General features: G+C 42.4%; 1 protein-coding gene and 1 long non-coding RNA gene across 2 annotated transcripts in view; one reads left to right on the top strand and one right to left on the bottom strand.

Annotated features, from left to right (window-relative positions):
• Positions 1-992, bottom strand: part of RAB6B (RAB6B, member RAS oncogene family) — a 74,262-nt gene extending 73,270 nt beyond the window's left edge. Inside the window, exon 1 of the mRNA XM_002759601.7 lies at positions 591-992. Within this exon, the coding sequence (XP_002759647.1) occupies positions 591-660 (70 nt within the window). The 5' untranslated portion in view covers positions 661-992. The remainder of the gene's footprint in view (positions 1-590) is intronic.
• Positions 1-19,288, top strand: part of LOC144579930 (uncharacterized) — a 66,894-nt gene that overhangs the window by 272 nt on the left and 47,334 nt on the right. Inside the window, exon 2 of the long non-coding RNA XR_013528634.1 lies at positions 9,733-9,889. This is a non-coding gene — a long non-coding RNA (uncharacterized LOC144579930). The remainder of the gene's footprint in view (positions 1-9,732; positions 9,890-19,288) is intronic.

The following is a 19,288-nucleotide window of genomic DNA, read 5'->3' as shown; positions in this document are numbered from 1 at the left end:
TCGCTCTTTCGAGCAGAGACAGGTGTCGGTCTTTTCTCCCCCCGAGGCTGTTTGTCCCAGGGCCTGGACGTGCTCCTTCGCATGGTGCCCGGCAGGGTCCGCAGGGAACCCCCAGTGCAGCGGAGTGGGGCTCGGCTAGACACCGGCTTCGCTTCGGTCTCCAAGGACGGCGCCCGTCGCTCTTCCCACCCCCGCCAGCACCCAGCCACCTGCGCGGTCGCCCGCAGCCGGTGCCGCAGTGTGAGCTAGCCAGCGAGCCCGGGTCCTTCACGCCTCGGCCAGCGCCTCGGAGCGAGCCGCCGCCCTCCGGGCCCCCTGCCGCGCGGCACCTGCACCCGCACCCCGGGCCCCCCACCTAGAATCCACCCTCACCTCCACCCCTGGCGCCAACGCCTCTTTCCGTCTCCTTCCTTGGCCCCTCCCTCGTCCGACCCCGCCCGAGCCGGACCCGACCTCCCCATCTCGGTCCCTCTCCTCCACCCCGGCAAGGAGGAGCCTTTGCGAGCCGGGCCGGGGGTCCCAATGGGGTGGGCGATTGGGAGGCTGGGGTCGACTCGGCGACAAGCCAATAGATTAAACCGGGTACTTACCGCTCTGCTCCCCCAGGAATACCAACTTGAATTTTCTCAGTGGATTCCCAAAATCTCCCCCTGCGGACATGATGCTGGCAGCCGGGGCCGGGAGAGGAGGAGGAGGAAGAAGCGAAGGAGCAGGGAGGGGAGAGGAGGAGGGCGAGGGGAGGCGGCCGGCGGTGCGGGAGCCGGAGGGGGAAGGGCTGGCTGCGCGTGTCCCTGACTCCCCAGCTGCGTCCCGGCCCTGGCCTGCGGCTGCGTGTCCGGCGGCGGAGGAGGAGGAGGAGAGGGAGGAGGAGGCGCAGGAAAGCTGGGGCTGGGCTGCTGCGGGCGGCGCTGACTGCGGTGCGAGGGGCGCGCTCTTTACGCCCGAGGCGCGGCGCTGCAAGAGAGGCGCGGGCGGAGCGGGGCGCAGGGACTGCGCGCGGGGCGGAGGAGCGCTCTCCAGAGCCGCGCCAGTCGGCCTCCTCCCGCCTCCCTGCTCCGCCGGCGCCTGCGCTCTGCGCGCTCCCCAACCTCTGATGTCATGCGGGGCCCGCGGCGCTGCGGGGCTGGGGGGCGTGCGCCCGCCCACCCCAGCCCGCACCCGGGCGGGAGAGAACCGCCTTGCCGTGCCTCTGAGAGGACCCGGGATCGGACCGTCTCTCGCTGCCCCGCTACGTCTGTCTTCCCCACTCTCCCCGTCTTTTGAACCCAGAAAATGACACGAAATTGTGAGGGGACATTTGTTTCTGGTCTTTTAAACCTGGATGCCAGTCCCTTCCTCCTCCTCGCGAGACACCGATGCACGGCGCAGCGGTCCGACAGGGCGGAAAGGAACGAAAGTGGGGGAGAGCCAGGGTGTGGCAAGGCGCCTCAGGGCGGGCAGACCTAAGGAAACCTGGCGTACTTGGCGCAGATGGGGCTCGATTCTTGCCCCCTGTGGCTTCTAGCTCGCCCTCCCCTCTCGAGGCCTAGACCCTTTATTTGGGCGGCATCTTGTGGGGTCTGTGGGTGCCTCTGCAGATCTGGCCAGCCAGAGAGGAGCTGCCAATATAGGGCGCGCCTACCTCAAACCAGCGGCACATTTGGATCTTTTTATGCTAATTCCTGACCTACTCCCTGGGAGAGAAGGAACGGTGACACTCTCAATGCCAGTGCCTCTATCTCCAGGACGGTGCCCTACATTTCTTGATCCTGGGGTCACCAGGCTGACAGCACCACTCCCCACCCTGGCAATTAGGTGTATCTGGACAATGAGCTGTCTGAGGACAGGTGGGCGACCTCTCCTTGGCCTCTACTGGCCTGGCCCATCGAGGCACACGGACCAAGTTGTGAGTGTGTGAGAGCAAAGAGCAGACGCCAAGCGCTAGAAACGCTCCCAGGTCAGCCCAAGCCTAAGGTATGCTGGTTAATTGAGGTTTTACAAAGCTATCCCTTACTGTCCTGCCACCACGTGGTCTCATTCATTTATGGCTGTTCAGTGAGCATTTATTTGAGATTATAATCTGCATTTTGGTGAACACGATGGTGTGTGCACGCATGTGTTATACAAAGAGAAAGGAGTGAGACACAGCCTTCACCTCCAGATTTCTCGTGGACACTTGTTACACACTTTCGACTTACAGGCTTGCTTGGGCAAGCCTGTCTCCCTGGAGTGCTCACCTCAAATGCCTCTCCTATTTCTTGTTAAAAACCTGACCGCAAGTTCCATAAAAGCAGTAGTTGAAGCTCCACCACTGGCACATCCCAAGGACATAGCTCAGAGTTTAAGAAATAGTTGCTGAATGTTTGAATGAACATATAGAACTCAAATCAAAATATCTGTCCTATTTTCATAATGCCCTTCAGTTTGAAACCCCAGTGGTTGTAAGTCATCACCCTAGAGTATCTGCCTGGCTGTGGCAGGCATCAGGCTGAGGGTAACCCTCCAGACTCCCACCTACTTCTCTGGGGCTCATACTCTCCTAGAAGACCATATCCAGCTTGGGGCTGAAGAAAGCTCTAGAAGGAGAGGAGACTCCCAAGTCACAGCCCTTCCTGCCTCTGTGAGTGATCCCTCCAAAGAAGGGCCAGGGAGCTACGGGTCAAGGTACCCAGCCATGCAACACTCCTCCAACCTGCACCTTCTCCTAACATCTGGTTCTGTCTCCCTGTACCTTCTCATCCCGACCTGAGGAAATCATTGGTGGCAAGACAAAGCAGCTGAGGTGTGCCAGAAAAGACACCATCTTTGGGGTAAGCCTAGGCAAGTCCTGTACCTCCTCTGATCATCTGGTTCTGCACATGTAAGGTGGTATGGCAGTAGGGGAGGGAGTGCTGGGGCAGAGGCCCTCTGGGCACCTCCAAGTCATCCCATAAGCTTACCAGGTCCAGCTGGGCTGACTATGGTCCACCTTACCTTGGGGGACTCTATCGTAATTCTTCCAGTTCAAGTGACAAAAACTCAACTCTGACTACTGGGCTGGCTCATGTAGCTGGAGCAGATACTGACGTTTCTCTCCGAATGCAGTCATCATGCTGTGGAAATGACAGCCTTAGAGACTCCGAGTCTGCTCTGCTCCAAGTCTTTCTCCTCCAACTATTATTGCTTATCTCCCCTAATTTTGGGTCTTGTCCTTAACCTGCCCTAGAGCAGACAGGCTTCCTCCAGGTAGAAAATCTGGCCACTGAAACTTAGGTTGGAAATCTCACTAAAAAGAGTTTCTTCCACACAGCATCTGTGTGTTCCATTTTTAAAAATTCTTTAAAGCTTCCTATTTGGTATGTGCTGTTCATATGTAAGTTACAAAGAAAACCTGTCACTATGAGTGCCCATTTACCCTCGACACAGTTGGAGAGCTCAAATATTACAGTACTTTTCAGGACCCCACGAGTTTTCTTCTCCTTCCTCCCTCCCCAACTTGGAAATCCAGAATCTCGGCTTTTCTTCGGATTTATCACATTTGGATGTGTCCTTCACAATACTTGGTTTTCTTTTGCGTCTTTCGATTTTCATATAAGGTATCAAACTGTATATTCTGTCCTGACTTGCATTTTTCTTAACATCATGTTCCTGAGATCCATTTGTTAATTCATGTAGCAGCAGTTCTTTCATTTTCATCGCTGGTTAGTATTCATGCCCCAATGTTTAAATGATTTTCAGTAAAATGTGTCATTTATTTTTTTTATTTTAAATAATTGTATCCTCACCTAAAGGTTACAAATAACAGTACAGGATGTTTCTGTGTATCCTGCACCCAGCTACCACAATGGTAACATCTTACATAACCATACTGATTAGGAAACCAGTGCATTGGAAAATGCACCCAGTTTTGTTTCTGCTGTTAACAAACAATGCTGCTATCAGCATTCTTTACATGTCTCCTGATGCCCCTGTGAAGTTTTTCTAAGATATGTATCGGTAGATAAATCATGATATAAAAACAAATGTGTGTTTAATTTTATGCCAAACTATTTTTCAAACATATTAGCCAGATCCTATAGCACTATAGCGTCATCTATATTTTTCATTTTCTTCAAGATCTTGGTTATCCTTAGCCCTTTGCTATTATATATATATTTTTAATTAAGCTTTTTGAGATTATTGTAGATTCACAAAAAGTCAGAAAAAAAAGACAGCATGGGGAGAAATACCAGATGTGGGTGAAGGGGGGGAAGGCAGCAAATCACACTGCCACGTGTGTACCTATGCAACTATCTTGCATGTTCTGCACATGTACCCCCAAACCTAAAATGCAATAAAAAAAAGACAGATCTGTGTATCCTTTATCTAGTTTTCCCCAAGAGTAAGATCTTGCAGAACCATATACTACAATATCACAATCTGGATCCCGGCATTAAGACAGTCAAGGTACAGAACATTTCTGTTACGGCAGAGTCCTCATGTTCCCCTTATATAGCCACACCCACTTTCCTCCCACCCTCAACCCCTTCCTAACCTCTGGCAACCACTAATCTGTTCTTCATTTCAATAAATGTGTTATTTCAAGAATCTTATATAAGTGGCATTATGACACAGTATGTCACCTTTTGGTATAGGTTTTTTTCACTCCACCTGGCTGGAGCACTCAAACATTATGGTACTTTCGATGCCCCTGGGTGTTTCTGCCCCTCCCTCCCTCCCTCCCCAGCTTGGAAATCCAGAACCCTGGCTTTTCTTCGAGTTTTTATCACATTTGAATGTGTCTCCAACAATACATTTTTGTTTTGCATCTTTTGAATTTTATATAAAATCTCAAACTGTATATTCTGTCCTATGACTTGCATTTTTCTTAACATTATGTTCCTGAGATCCATCTGTTGATTCATATAGCAGCAGTTCTTTCATGTTCCCTGCTGGTTACTATTCCACTGTATGTCCTATTTTTTTCCCACATAATTCTATGGAGATTCACCCAGGTTATTGTTTGTAGCAATAGTTACTTCCTTTTACTGCAGAATGGCATTCCATAGAATGGATGTACAGTTTGTTTAACCACTCACCTGTGGAAAGGCATCTGAGTTATATCCAGTTTGGGGCAATTACAAATAAAGCTGTTATGAACTATCATGTAGAGATTTTTGTGTGACAGGGAGTTTTTATTTCTCCAGGATAAATGCTCAGCAGTGCAATTACTAGGTCATATGCATGCTTGTTTTTTAAAGGAACTGCCAGACTTTCCAGGACTGGGTCTACCACTTGCCACTCCCTGCCAGCAATGGATGAGCGATCCAGCCTCTTCACACCCTCATGAGCATTTGCTGTTGTCAATATTTTAAGTCGTTCTGAGAGGAATGTAGTATTTGTTTGTGTTTGTTTGTTTGTTTTTTGAGAAAGAGTCTCACTCTGTTGCCCAAGCTGGTGTGCAGTGGCACGATCTCAGCTCACTACAACCTCTGCCTCCCAAATTCAAGCGATTCTCCTGCCTCAGCCTCACTAGTATCTGGGACTACAGGCGTGTGCCACCATACCTGGCTAAGTTTTTGTATTTTTAGTAGAGACAGGGTTTCACTGTGTTAGCCAGGATGGTCTCGATCTCCTGCCCTCATGATCCACCCACCTCAGCCTCCCAAAGTGCTAGGATTACAGGAGTGAGCCACCGTGCCTGGCCTTATTGTGGGTTTAATCTGCATTTCCAATGACTAATGATGTTGAACATCTTTTCAAGTGCTTAACTGCCATCTGTATATCCTTTTAATGAAATGTTTGTTCATGTCTTTTGTCCATTTTTAAATTAGATTGTTTTCTTTACTGTTAAGTTTTGAGAGTTCTTTGTGAATTCTAGATACTAGTTCTTTGTCAGATATATGATTTACAATTTTTTTTTCCCACTCTGCTGGAGTGCAGTGGCATGATCATAGCTCACTACAACCTCAAACTCCTGGGCTCAAGTGATCCTCCCACCTCAGCCTCCTAAATAGCTATGAGCACAGGGGTGTGCCACCACACCCAGCTGATTTAATTTTTTTGTTTGTTTTTTAATAAAGACCGTGTCTTGCTGTGTCACCCAGGCTGGTCTTGAACTCCTAGCTTCAAGCAACCCTACCACCTCAGCCTCCTAAAGTGCTGGGATTATAGGAATGAGTCACCACACCAAGCAATTTAACAAGGTCTTTTTCAAAACAAAAGTTTTTTGAGTTTGATGAAGTCCAGTTTACTGATTTTTTCTTTTATGAATTGTGCCTTTTGGTGTCATGTCTAAGAACTCTTTACTAAGCCCTAAGTCCCAAGATATTTTCCCATGTTTTTTGAAAAAATTAAAAAACATTTATGTCTTACATTTATGCTCATTGTCCATTTTGAGTTAAAGGTGTATGAGGTGTAAGACTTAGGCTGGAGGGGTTTTTTAATTGTTGTTGTTTTCGGGTTTTTGCCCACAGATGTCCATTTGCTACAGCACCATTTGTTAAAAACGTTCTGTTTTCTCTATTGGATTGCTCTTACACCTTTGTCAAAAATCAGTTGGTCCTCGTTACTGTGGGGTGGTGGTGGAAGTCTAGCCTCTCCACATGGTCTGCGCTGACATTGCAGGTGGGAGGCCTTGGAACTGCCCACTAGAGGCAAAAGACCTGGCTCCCATCTTGACCTTCTGTGATATCCCCATCTAGCCAAAGGGTTGGGGCACATTGATATAGCCTGACGATGCTAGAAGTCTATACTCATCACTTAACTTTGCTGGCTAGGTAGGTGCAGGGTGGGGACAGCACAACTTTTCCTGCGGTGTTTGGCTGGCGTAGAACAGACCCTTCCTGGTCCTTCAACTGGAGAGATCAAGCTTTAATTGGGGCTTGATTTAGGTCTGTGCTTGTTGACGTCTCTGGGTTGCCACCTTCTTCAGCTCCAAGACCCAGATATATATGAAGTAAAAATAAAGCCCAAAAAGCTCATCACGGTTTCATTCCTTGGGTCCCATGGTCTCTAACTGGTTCTGCCTTCTTTTCTCCACCTTTCAGAGTTTTCTTATGTTTGCTTTATTCATAATACCCAGAATACTCAGATTTAACAGGAGGAATAAGGAAGAGTATACCTACCTCATCTTTCCACACACACATTTTAATATGAACTTATATTTAAACATAACATACAGACATAAAACTCAACAAATCAGAAGTATACAGCATAATGAATTTCAATAGAGTGAACAAACATATCCTTGTAACCACCACTCAGGTTAAGAAAAAGAACAGTATTAATACACCAGAAGTCTCCATTGTACCCCTCCGGGTCACTACACAGCGTTTTTCACAAAGGAAATAAGTCTTCAGGTATGTCAGCATAGATTGGTTTTGCCCATATTAGAATTAGAGATGAGTTGAGTCAAACAATATGTACTCTTTGGAATCTCTTTCATTTAGTATTGGGTTTGTAAGATTCAGCCATAATGTCGCATGTCGCCAGAGTAGATTCATTTTCACTGCTGCGTAGTGTTTTATCTCATGAATCCATCACAGTTTCTTTGTCCATTCTACTGTGAAAAAATAGTTATGTTGTTTCTAGTGTTTGGTTATTACAAATCTTGTCCATGCCTTGTACATGTTTTGGTGAACATATGTATTTGTTTCTTCTGGGTACACCTAAGTGTGGGGTTGCTGAAGCATGTATTTTTTTCAGATTTAGTAGCTATTTCCAGCTTTCCAAAGTGGTCGTATAAAGCCTTAGTTGTATATAAGAGTTCAAGTGTTCCACATCCTTGCCAACACTTGCTATTATGAGTCTTTTAATTTTTGATATTTTGGTAGACTTGTAGCGCTATCTCATAGTAGTCTTAATCTGCATATCCCTGACAACTAGTGGTGTTGAGCACCTTATCATATTATTATCCATTTATATATTCTCATAAGGAAGTGTTCAAGTATTTTCCCATTTTTCTATTGGGTTTTCTGGTATTTTCTTATTAACATGCAAAGTACATTATGTTTTCTGATATTTTTAATAATACGTATGAAAGAATCTTTTTTTTTGTCTGGATTGCCTTTCTCTTTCTTTCTTTTTTTGAGATAGAGTTTTGCACTGTCACGTTGGCTGGAGTGCAATGGTGTGATCTCGGCTCGCTGCAACCTCAGCCTCCCAAGTTCGTGGGATTCTCCTGCCTCAGCCTCCTGAGTAGCTGGGATTACAGGCACATGCCACCACACCTGGCTAATTTTTTTTTTTTTTTTTTTTTTGAGGCGGAGTTTCACTCTTGTTACCCAGGCTGGAGTGCAATGGTGCAATCTCGGCTCACCGCAACCTCCGCCTCCTGGGTTCAGGCAATTCTCCTGCCTCAGCCCCCTGAATAGCTGGGATTACAGGCACGCACCACCATGCCCAGCTAATTTTTTGTATTTTTAGTAGAGACGGGGTTTCACCTTGTTGACCAGGATGGTCTCGATCTCTTGACCTCGTGATCCACCCGCCTCGGCCTCCCAAAGTGCTGGGATTACAGGCGTGAGCCACCGCATCCAGCGCCTTTTCATTTTCTCACTGATATTTTTTGATGTCTGATCCTTTACAGATCCTTTTTTAAATGTAGTCAAATGTATTGTTTCCTTTATCATTAGGACTTTTTGTGCCCTGTTTAAAAAACTTTTGCCCACTCTAAGATCATGCAAATATTATACTTCATTTAGTAGAAGTTATGTTGTATTACCTTTCACATTCAGGTTACAGAATACCTGAAATTGATCCACTTGTTTTTTTTCCATAAGGATATCTACTTGATGTAGCAACATTTATCAACTTTTTATCATCCTTTTCACGTGGTACTGCAATTGGACTTTTTCATAAACCAGGTGACTATAAGTGCCCTGTTTCCAGACTTGCTATTCTTTTCCCTTTGTCTGTTTGACTTTCGCTGGGCCAACACCACACTCTCTAAATTACCAAAGCTATATTATAAGTAGTGTAAATTCATCTTCAAAAATTGTCTTGTTTCTTTTATATTTCCCAAACACATTTGTGAAAGAGTCTCAATTTCCAAAGACACACACAAACACACATACTACAAACTCTTCTGAGAGGGTTTTGATTGAAATTTCATGGAATCTATAGATCAATTTGGGAGAGTTGATATCTTTACAATATTGAGTGTTGCAACCCAGGAACACAGTATTTGCTTCTACTTATTTGGTTCTTTAATTTGCCTCAGTGATGTTTTATAATTTTATGTAGAGGTCCCATCATGCATTGATCTTATTGATCTTATCCAGTATCATATTAAATTCACTTATTTATTGTAATAGGTTATCTATAGATTCCTTTTGGATTTTCCACATATACAATCATGTCATATGATCAGTTTTTAAAATTTTAGTCATTCTAATAGATGTATAGTGATATCTCATTGCGGTTTTAAGTTACATTTTCCCAATGAGTCATGGCATTAAGCATCTTGTCTGTATTTATTAGCCATCTATATATCTTATTTGATTGTAGTTACATAGTTACAGTTTATTAACTTCATCAACTCTTTTTTAGTTATTTGTTTTCTTATTGTTTGGTTTTGAGATTTTTTTTTTTTTTTTTTTTTTTTTTTTGAGACAGGATCTTGCTTTGTCACCCAGGCTGGGGTGCAGTGGCACAATCTCGGCTCATTGCAGCTTTTGCCTCCTAGGCTCGTCGCAACCTTTGCCTCCTAGTCTCATCCACCTCAGCCGCCCAACTAGCTGGTACTATAGGTGCATGACACCATGCCCAGGTAATTTTTATATTTTTTTGTAGAGATGACATCTTGCCATGTTGCCCAGGCTGGCCTCGAACTCCTGGACTCAAGCTGTCCATGCACCTCAGCCTCCCAAAGGCCTGGGATTACAGGCATGAACCACTCACTGTGCCCAGCTGAGAATTCTTAATATATTCTGCTCACAGATCCTTTGGGGTAAGTGTTATGTTTCATCAGTTTTCTGGAATAGGGTTTGTATAGAATTGATATTACTATTTTTAAAAGTTTGGTAGGATTAACCAAGGAAGCCATTTGGTTCTTGCTTTCCTTTGTGGGAAGGTTTTTAAAATATCAGTTAAATTTCTTCAATAGATATTAGGCTGTTTAAGGTTCTTAAGGTAATCTTGGCAGTTTGTGTCTGTCAAGGGATTTGTCTATTTAAGATGTATAATTTGCTGATGTATAGCTGTTCAAATATTACCTTATTATCCTTTCAATGTGTGCAGAACCTGTAGTGATATCACTTCTCTTGTTCCAGATTTTGGTAATCTGTGTATTTATTCTTTTTTTCCCTCAGCATTCTGTCTAGAAGTTTATTGATTTTACTGATTATCTCAAAGAATACGCTTTTTGTTTTATTGATTTTCTCTATTATTTTCCCTTTTATTGATTTCTGTTCTAGTTTTTATTGTTTCCTTTATTCTTTTTATTCTGGGTCTAATTTGTCCTTCTTTTTCTATTTTCTTAGAGCTGGCTTATTGACTTAAAAGTTTCTTCTTTTTTAACATGCACATTTATTGCTCTAAATTTCATTCCAAGTGTGAGCTGCATTCTACCAGTTTTAACATGTTGTGTCTTTATTTTAATTTGATATAAATCTTTTCTAATTTTCATTTTGATTTACTCTTCTATCTATGGTGGTGATTTTTTAGAATGGTGTTATTTATTTTACAAGTATTTAGGGATGTTTAAGAAATAGTTTGTTGTTACTTTTTATTTGATTTCATTGTGATCAGACACCAGTTTGTGATTTATATCCTTTAAATTTATTCAGGCTTGTTTTATGTCCCTGAATATAGTCCATCTTGGTAAATATTCTGTGTGCATTTGGATAAACTATATATTCTGTTGTTATTAGGTGAAATGTTATACAAATAACATTAGATCAAGTGGGTTTATTGTATTGTTCAAGTCTTGTACATTCTTACTGATACTCTACATCTGTTATTTACTGAGAGAGAGGGATTTGGAAATCACTAGTTATCACTGTGGACTTGTCTGTTTCTCCTCGCTGTTATATCAGTTTTTGCTTCATGTGCTTTGAAACTTTAGTATTAGTTGCATAAAGGCATACAAATTTATGCTCTTGATAAATTTGATGAAGTGCAGGAGAGCCCTAAAGGGGAGCTTAGCCCATGAGGGTTCTTGGCTTTGCCCAGGAAAGAATTAAAGGGTAAGCAAGAGGAAGAAAACAGCTTTACTGAACAGGCAGTGATACAGCTCCAGTGGTATCACAGCTCCATGACTGCTCCAGCAGAACAGGGCTAACCCAAAGGCAGAGTAGCAGCTCAGGGCAGTTTTGCAGTCATATTTATACACACTCTGAATTGTATGTAGGTTAAGGGGTGGTTTATGCAGGGAAGGGGTAGTAACTTTTGGATCATTGGGTACCATGGACAGGTGTGGTAACTCCTGGGTGTTGCCATGGCAATGTTAAATTGACACATTGGTGGGTAGGTCTGATTGAAAGCTGCTTTCACCTGGGTTGTGCTTTAGCTAGTCCTCAGTCTAGTCTGGTGTCTAGCCCTCTGAAGTTGGGTCCCACCTCCTACCTCAAATTGGCACCTATATTCTTATAAGATGACCCTTCTTATTTCTGGTAATGTTATTTCCTTAAAATTTCATTTGATATAAATATAGTTACTACAGTTTACTTTTTATAGTTTTAGTATAGTATATTTTCCAACTTTTCCCTTTTTACGCTATTTGTATCTTTTTCCTGAAAGCGTGTTTCTTTCGGGCAGTATATATTAATATTTGGGTCCTGCTTTTTTGTCTAAACTGACAATATCTGCCTTCAATTAGAGTGGTTAGAAAATTTACATTTTACTGTGATTATTGACAGTATTAGCTTTAATTAAATTTATCAATTTTGACTATTTGTTTCACCTGTTCTTTGTTCCATTCTTCCTCAATTTTTTAACTTCTATCGAATTTAGCATTTTTTATAATTCCATTATATCTCCTTTGTTGGCTTATTACCTATAACTCATTATGGTGTTATTTCTGGGGTTATATTATGGTTTATAGTATGCTTGTTTGATTTAGCATAGCCTACCCTCATATACTATCATACCACTTTACCTATAGTACAAGATTCTTACAACAGCATACATTTGGCCCATGAGAGAAATGTAAACAAATGTAAAGGTATAATACTAAGTCATAGCAGCATAAAAATAACTGTACATACTATACTACTGTAATAATGTAATAGCTACCCCTGTTGTCAGTGCAGTGATCTCAAGTGTTGTATTTGCCTAAAACACTATATGATGCTAATTATATAATCAAATAAATATACTAATAATATTGTTAGTTTGTGGCCTAAAAGATTAAATTGAATTTGTGTTCAGAATATTTTCAATATTTTACATTTATAAAAAAATTTCAGCTAGATATGCATAAAATTCGTTTCTAATAGTGGAAGATGCAATGTTAAGTAAATAATCTACACTTACTGAAAGTTTAAAACTATAGACTTTCAAGATTTTTTGAAACAAATGTTCATCAGATATTCAATAATCAGAGATAAAAATGTCAGTGGGATGTAAGTTTTCTTGCTGGTATTACACTCCCTGTGAATCATCTTAATTTGAAATGTCAGGAAAAGAATAAAGCTTACTTTATTTTTTTCTTTTTTTTTTTTTTTTTTTTTTGAGGCAGAGTCTCACTCTATTGCCCAGGCTGGAGTGCAGTGGCACCATATCAGCTCACTGCAACCTCCACCTCCCAGGTTCAAGTGATTCTCTTGTCTTAGCCTCCAAAGTAGTTGGGATTACAGGTGCCCACCACTGCACCTGGCTAATTTTCAAGAACTTATTTTGAAAGTGCAACTTTTCATAATATGTACAAAATAATAATAGTTTGTCAATAAAATGAATCAATATGCAGAAGATTTTAATTGTAATTGCTATGATTATATAAACTGGCTGCAAAGACTGTAAGAACATTTTGAAGAATACTCTTGGGGGGGAAAGAAGATGGCACAGTAGGAGCAACTCAGGATTGCAGCTCTCAGTGAAGGCGCAGAGGGTGAGTCCAAGCCACATTTCCAGACAGATCTTTGTTGCCCACAGAACGGGGAAATTCCCAGGTGTAGGAGAGACACAGGATGCCAGCACAGCTGTTTCGGCTGGCACGGCTGTTTTGGCTGGCACCACAGTGCAGCGGCACTCCACACAAAATGCACTGGTCTGGGTGCCCTGTTAAACCAGCAATCTGAGATTTGGGAGGGCAGATTAGTATATCCATCTGATTAAACGGGACTTGGACAGTGAGCCAGACCAGGAGATTCCCGGGAAGTGACGTTTGAGCCGGTGCAGTGGGTCGCTGCACGAGAAATCACACAGATCCCAGTACCCTATCAGCAGGTGACTGAAACACCTGGGAGAGAGTCAACCATTCAACTTAAAAAAAAAAAGAAAGGGCTCTGAGGCAGGGAGCCAGGTGATCAGGCTCGGTGGGTCCCACCCCCACAGGGACAAACAAAATGGTGATTCAAAATGCTTGGGGTTGAGAGTTTCACTGCGGGCACAGCTGAACCCAGGACAGTGCAGCTTGGTGGGGGAGGGGCATCCGCCATTACTGAGGCATTCTGCCCCTACTGAGGTACACTCCCATTGCTGACACAGGTTGCCATTGCCGAGGCAACCCACCATAACAGAGAGACTCCGCCAATACAGAGGCGGGCCACCATCATTACAGCAGTTTTAACCACACCCATATAAACAGGACTACAGAGAATTACACTCGGCAGCAGGGCAGAGCCCATGGCAGCAGGGAAGAGCCCACGGCAATAGGGCGGACCCCACCATAGCAGGGCGGAGCCTTGGCAGGCAAATAGTGACTGGACTGCCTCCTAGCTGGGCAGGACAGTGCAACAGATATTCATAAAGAAAGCCCTAACTCCCCGAGACAGAGCATCTGAGGAAAAAAGGGGTTTTATAAGTTCTACTGCAGCAGACTTAAACGTACCTGCCTAACAGCCCTGAATGAACAACGGAGCTCACAGCTCAGCACTTGAGCTCCTATAAAGTACAGACCATCTCCTCAAGGAGCTCCCTGACCCCTGTATATCCAAAGAGTCACCTCAAAAAGGACTGATCAGACTGACATTTAGCAGGCATCATTCTGGGACAAAGATAGCAGGAGAAGAAAGTGGTAGCATCCCTCACTGTTTCGCAGCTGCTACAGGTGTACCCCAGACAAGTAGGTCCTGGAGTGGACCTCAGCAGTCATACAACAGAGGGTCTAGACTGTTAGAAGAAAAACTAAGTAACAGAAATACTTCATCGTCAACAATCTGGGTGTCCACTCAGAGACCCAATCAAATAGTCAGCAACTACTCAGACGACAGGTGGATAAATCCACAAAGATGGGAAGAAACCAGTGCAAAAAGGAGGAAAACACCCAAAACCAGAACACCTCACCTCCTACAAAGGACCAAAACTCCTCACTAGCAAGGGAACAAAGCTGGATGGAGAATGAGTGTGAGGAAATGATGGAATCAGACTTCAGAAGGTGGATAATGAGAAACTTCCGTGAGCTAAAAGAACATGTTCTAAATCAATGCAAAGAAACCAAGAACCTTGAAAAAAGATTTGAAAAAAAATTCGAGGAAATGATAACAAGAATGGACAACTTAGAGAGGAATATGAATGAATTGAAGGAGCTGAAAAACACAACATGAGAACTTCACAAAGCATGCACAAGTCTCAACAGCCGAATTGACCAAGCAGAAGACAGAATATCAGAAGTCGAAGATCAACTCAATGAAATAAAACAAGAAACCAAGATTAGAGAAAAAAGCGCAAAAAGGAATGAAAAAAGTGTCCAAGAAATGTGGGACTCTGTGAAGAGACCTAACCTACGTTTGATCGGTGTACCAGAATGTGACAAAGAGAATGAATCCAAGCTGGAAAATACTCTTCAGGATATAATCCAGGAAAATTTCCCCAACCTAGCAAGGCAGGCCAATATTCAAGTCCAGAAAATACAGAGAACACCACAAAGATATTCTGCAAGAAGAGCAACCCCAAGGCACATAATTGTCAGATTCACCAGGGTTGAAATGAAGGAGAAAATACCAAGGGCAGCCAGAGAGAAAGGTCGGGTCACCCACAAAGGGAAGCCCATCAGACTCACAGCCGATCTCTTGGCAGAAACTCTACAAGTCAGAAGAGAGTGGGGGTCAATATTCAACATCCTTAAAGAAAAGAACTTCCAACCCAGAATTTCATATCCAGCCAAACTGAGCTTCATAAGTGGAGGAAAAATAAAATCCTTTGCAAACAAGCAAGTACTCAGAGATTTTGTCACCACCAGGCCTGCTTTACAAGAGCTCCTGAAAGAGGCACTACACATAGAAAGGAACAACCAGTACCAGCCATTCCAAAAACATACCAAATGCTAAAAGCATCAACAAGATGAAGAATCTGCATCAACTAATGGGCAAAACAGCCAGCTAGCCTCAAAATGGCAGTATCAAATTCACACATAACAATATTAACCCTAAATGTAAATGGGCTAAATGCACCAATCAAAAGACACAGACTGGCAAATTGGATAAAAAAACAAAACTCATTGGTGTGCTGTATCCAGGAAACCCATCTCACATGCAAGGATACAGAAAGGCTCAAAATAAAGGGATGGAGGAAAATTTACCAAGCAAATGGAGAGCAAAAAAAAAAAGCAGGAGTTACAATTCTCATCTCTGATAAAATAGACTTTAAAACCACAAAGATCAAAAGAGACAAAGAAGGTCATTACATAATGGTAAAAGGATCGATACAACAAGAAGAGTTAATGATCCTAAATATATATGGACCCAATACAGTAGCACCCAGATATATAAGGCAAGTTTTTAACGACTTACAAACAGACTTAGACTCCCACACAATAATAGTGGGAGACTTTAACACTCCACTGTCAATATTAGATGATCAACCAGACAGAAAATTAACAAGGATATCCAGGGCTTGAACTCAGACCTGGAACAAGCAAACCTGATAGACATTTACAGAACTCTCCACCCCAAATCCACATTCTTCTCAGCACCATATCACACCTACTCTAAAATTGATAACATAATTGGAAATAAAGCACTGCTCAGCAAATGCAAAACAACTGAAATCATAACAAACAGTCTCTCAGACCATAGTGCAATCAAGTTAGAACTCAGAATTCAGAAACTAACTCAGAACCGCACAGCTTCATGGAAACTGAACAACTGGCTCTTGAATGTTGATTGGATAAACAACAAAATGAAGGCAGAAATAAAGAAGTTCTTCGAAACCAATGAGAACGAAGACACAACATACCAGAATCTCTGGGACACATTTAAAGCAGTCTCCAGAGGAAAATATATAGCAATAAGTGCCCACATGAGAAGAGTGAGAGATCCAAAATTGACACCCTACTGTCAAAATTGAAAGAGCTAGAGGAGCAAGATAAAAAAAAACTCAAAACCTAGCAGAAGACAAGAAATAACTAAGATCAGAGCAGAACTGAAGGAGATAGAGACACAAAAAACCCTCCAAAAAGTCAATAAATCCAAGAGCTGGTTTTTTGAAAATATCGACAAAATAGACAGACCATTAGCCAGACTGATAAAAAAGAAAAGAGAGAACAACCAAATAGATGCAATAAAAAAAGATAAAGGGGAAATCTCCACAGATTCCACAGAGATTCAAACCATCATCAGAGAATATTACAAACAACTCTATGCACATAAACTAGTAAACCTGGAAGAAATGGATAAATTCCTGGACTCCTGTGTCCTCCCAAGCCTAAACCAGGAGGAAGCTGAAACTATGAATAGACCAATAACAAGGTCTGAAGTCGAGGCAGCAATTAAGAGCCTACCACACAAAAAAAGCCCAGGTCCAGATGGGTTCACAGCCGAATTCTACCAGACACACAAAGAGGAGCTGGTACCATTCCTTCTGAAACGATTCCAAATAATCCAAAAAGAGGGAATCCTTCCCAAAGCATTTTATGAGACCAACATTATCCTGATACCAAAACCCGGTAGAGACTCAACAAGAAAAGAAAACTTCAGGCCAATATCCATGATGAACATAGATGCAAAAATCTTCAATAAAATACTGGCAAACCGATTGCAACAGCAAATCAAAAAACTTATCCATCATGATCAAGTAGGATTCATCCTGGGGATGCAAGGCTGGTTCAACATACGCAAGTCTATAAACGTAATTCACCAAAAACACAAACCACATGATCATCTCGATTGACACAGAGAAGCATTCAACAAAATTCAACAGCCCTTTATGCTAAAAACCCTCAATAAACTCGGTATCAATGGAATGTATCTCAAAGTAATAAAAGCTATTTATGACAAACCAACAGCCAATATCATACTGAATGGGCAAAAACTGGAAGCATTCCCTTTGAAATCTGGCACTAGACAAGGATGCCCTCTCTCACCACTCCTATTCAATATAGTACTGGAAGTTCTAGCCAGAGCAATCAGGCAAGAAAAAGAAATAAAGGGTATTCAAATAGGAAAGGTGGAAGCCAAATTGTCTCTATTTGCAGACGACATGATAGTATACCTAGAAGACCCCATCGCCTCAGCCCAAAATCTCCTGAAACTGAAAAGCAACTTCAGCAAAGTCTCAGGATATAAAATCAATGCACAAAAATCACAAGCATTCCTATACACCAATAACAGACTTAAAGAGAGCCAAAACAAGAACGAACTGCCATTCACAATTGCTACAAAAAGAATAAAATACCTAGGAACACAACTCACAAGGAACGTAAGAGACCTCTTCAAGGAGAACTACAAACCACTGCTCAACGAAATCAGAGAGGACACAAACAGATGGAGAAACATTCCATGTTCATGGTTAGGAAGAATCAATATCGTGAAAATGACTATACTGCCCAAAGTAATTTACAGAATCAACGCTATCCCTGTCAAGCTACCACTGACTTGCTTCACAGAACTGGAAAAAACCACCATGAACTTCATATGGAACCCAAAGAGAGCCCGCATAGCCAAGTCAATTCTAAGCAAAAAGAACACAGTGGGAGGCATCACACTACCAGACTTCAAACTATACTACAAGGCTACAGTAATCAAAACAGCATGGTACTAGTACCAAAACAGAGATATAGACCAATGGAGCAGAACAGAGGCATCGGAGGCAACACAACATATCTACAACCATACAATCTTTGATAAACCTGACAAAAACAAGCAATGGGGAAAGGATTCCCTGTTTAATAAATGGTATTGGGAAAACTGGCTAGCCATGTGCAGAAAGCAGAAACTGGACCCCTTCCTGACACCTTACACTAAAATTAACTCCAGATTGATTAAAGACTTAAACATAAGACCTGGCACCATAAAAACCCTAGAAGAAAATCTAGGCAAAACCATTCAGGACATAGGAGTAGGTAAGGACTTCATGACCAAAACACCAAAAGCATTGGCAACAAAAGCCAAAATAGACAAATGGGACCTAATCAAACTCCACAGCTTCTGCACGTCAAAAGAAACAGTCACTAGAGTGAATCGGCAACCCACAGAATGGGAAAAAATTTTTGCAGTTTACCCATCTGACAAAGGGCTGATATCCAGAATTTACAAAGAGCTCAAACAGATTTACAGGAAAAAACCAAACAAGCCCATTCAAAAATGAGCAAAGGATATGAACAGACACTTTACAAAAGAAGACATACATGAGGCCAACAAACATATGAAAAAATGCTCATCATCACTGGTCATTAGAGAGATGCAAATCAAAACCACATTGAGATACCATCTCATGCCAGTTAGAATGGCGATCATTAAAAAATCTGGAGACAACAGATGCTGGAGAGGATGTGGAGAAATAGGAATACTTTTACACTGTTGGTGGGACTGTAAATTAGTTCAACCATTGTGGAAGACAGTGTGGCCTTAGAAATAGAAATTTCATTTGACCCAGCAATCCCATTACTGGGTATATATCCAAAGGACTATAAATTGTTCTACTATAAGGACACATACACACGAATGTTCATTGCAGCACTGTTTACAATAGCAAAGACCTGGAACCAACCCAAATGCCTATCGATGATAGACTAGACTGGGAAAATGTGGCACATATACACCATGGGATATTATGCAGCAATCAAAAACGATGAGTTCGTGTCCTTTGTAGGGACATGGATGAATCTGGAGAACATCATTCTCAGCAAACTGACACAAGAACAGAAAATGAAATACTGCATATTCTCACTCATAGGCGGGTGACGAAAAATGAGAACACATGGACACAGGGAGGGGAGTCCTACACACTGGGGTCTATTGGGGGGAATAGG

The sequence above is a fragment of the Callithrix jacchus genome, chromosome 17 (assembly GCF_049354715.1).
Source record: "Callithrix jacchus isolate 240 chromosome 17, calJac240_pri, whole genome shotgun sequence".
NCBI lineage: Eukaryota > Metazoa > Chordata > Mammalia > Primates > Cebidae > Callithrix > Callithrix jacchus.
Note: the sequence above shows the minus strand (reverse complement) of the source record. Positions and strands in the feature narration are given on the sequence as shown.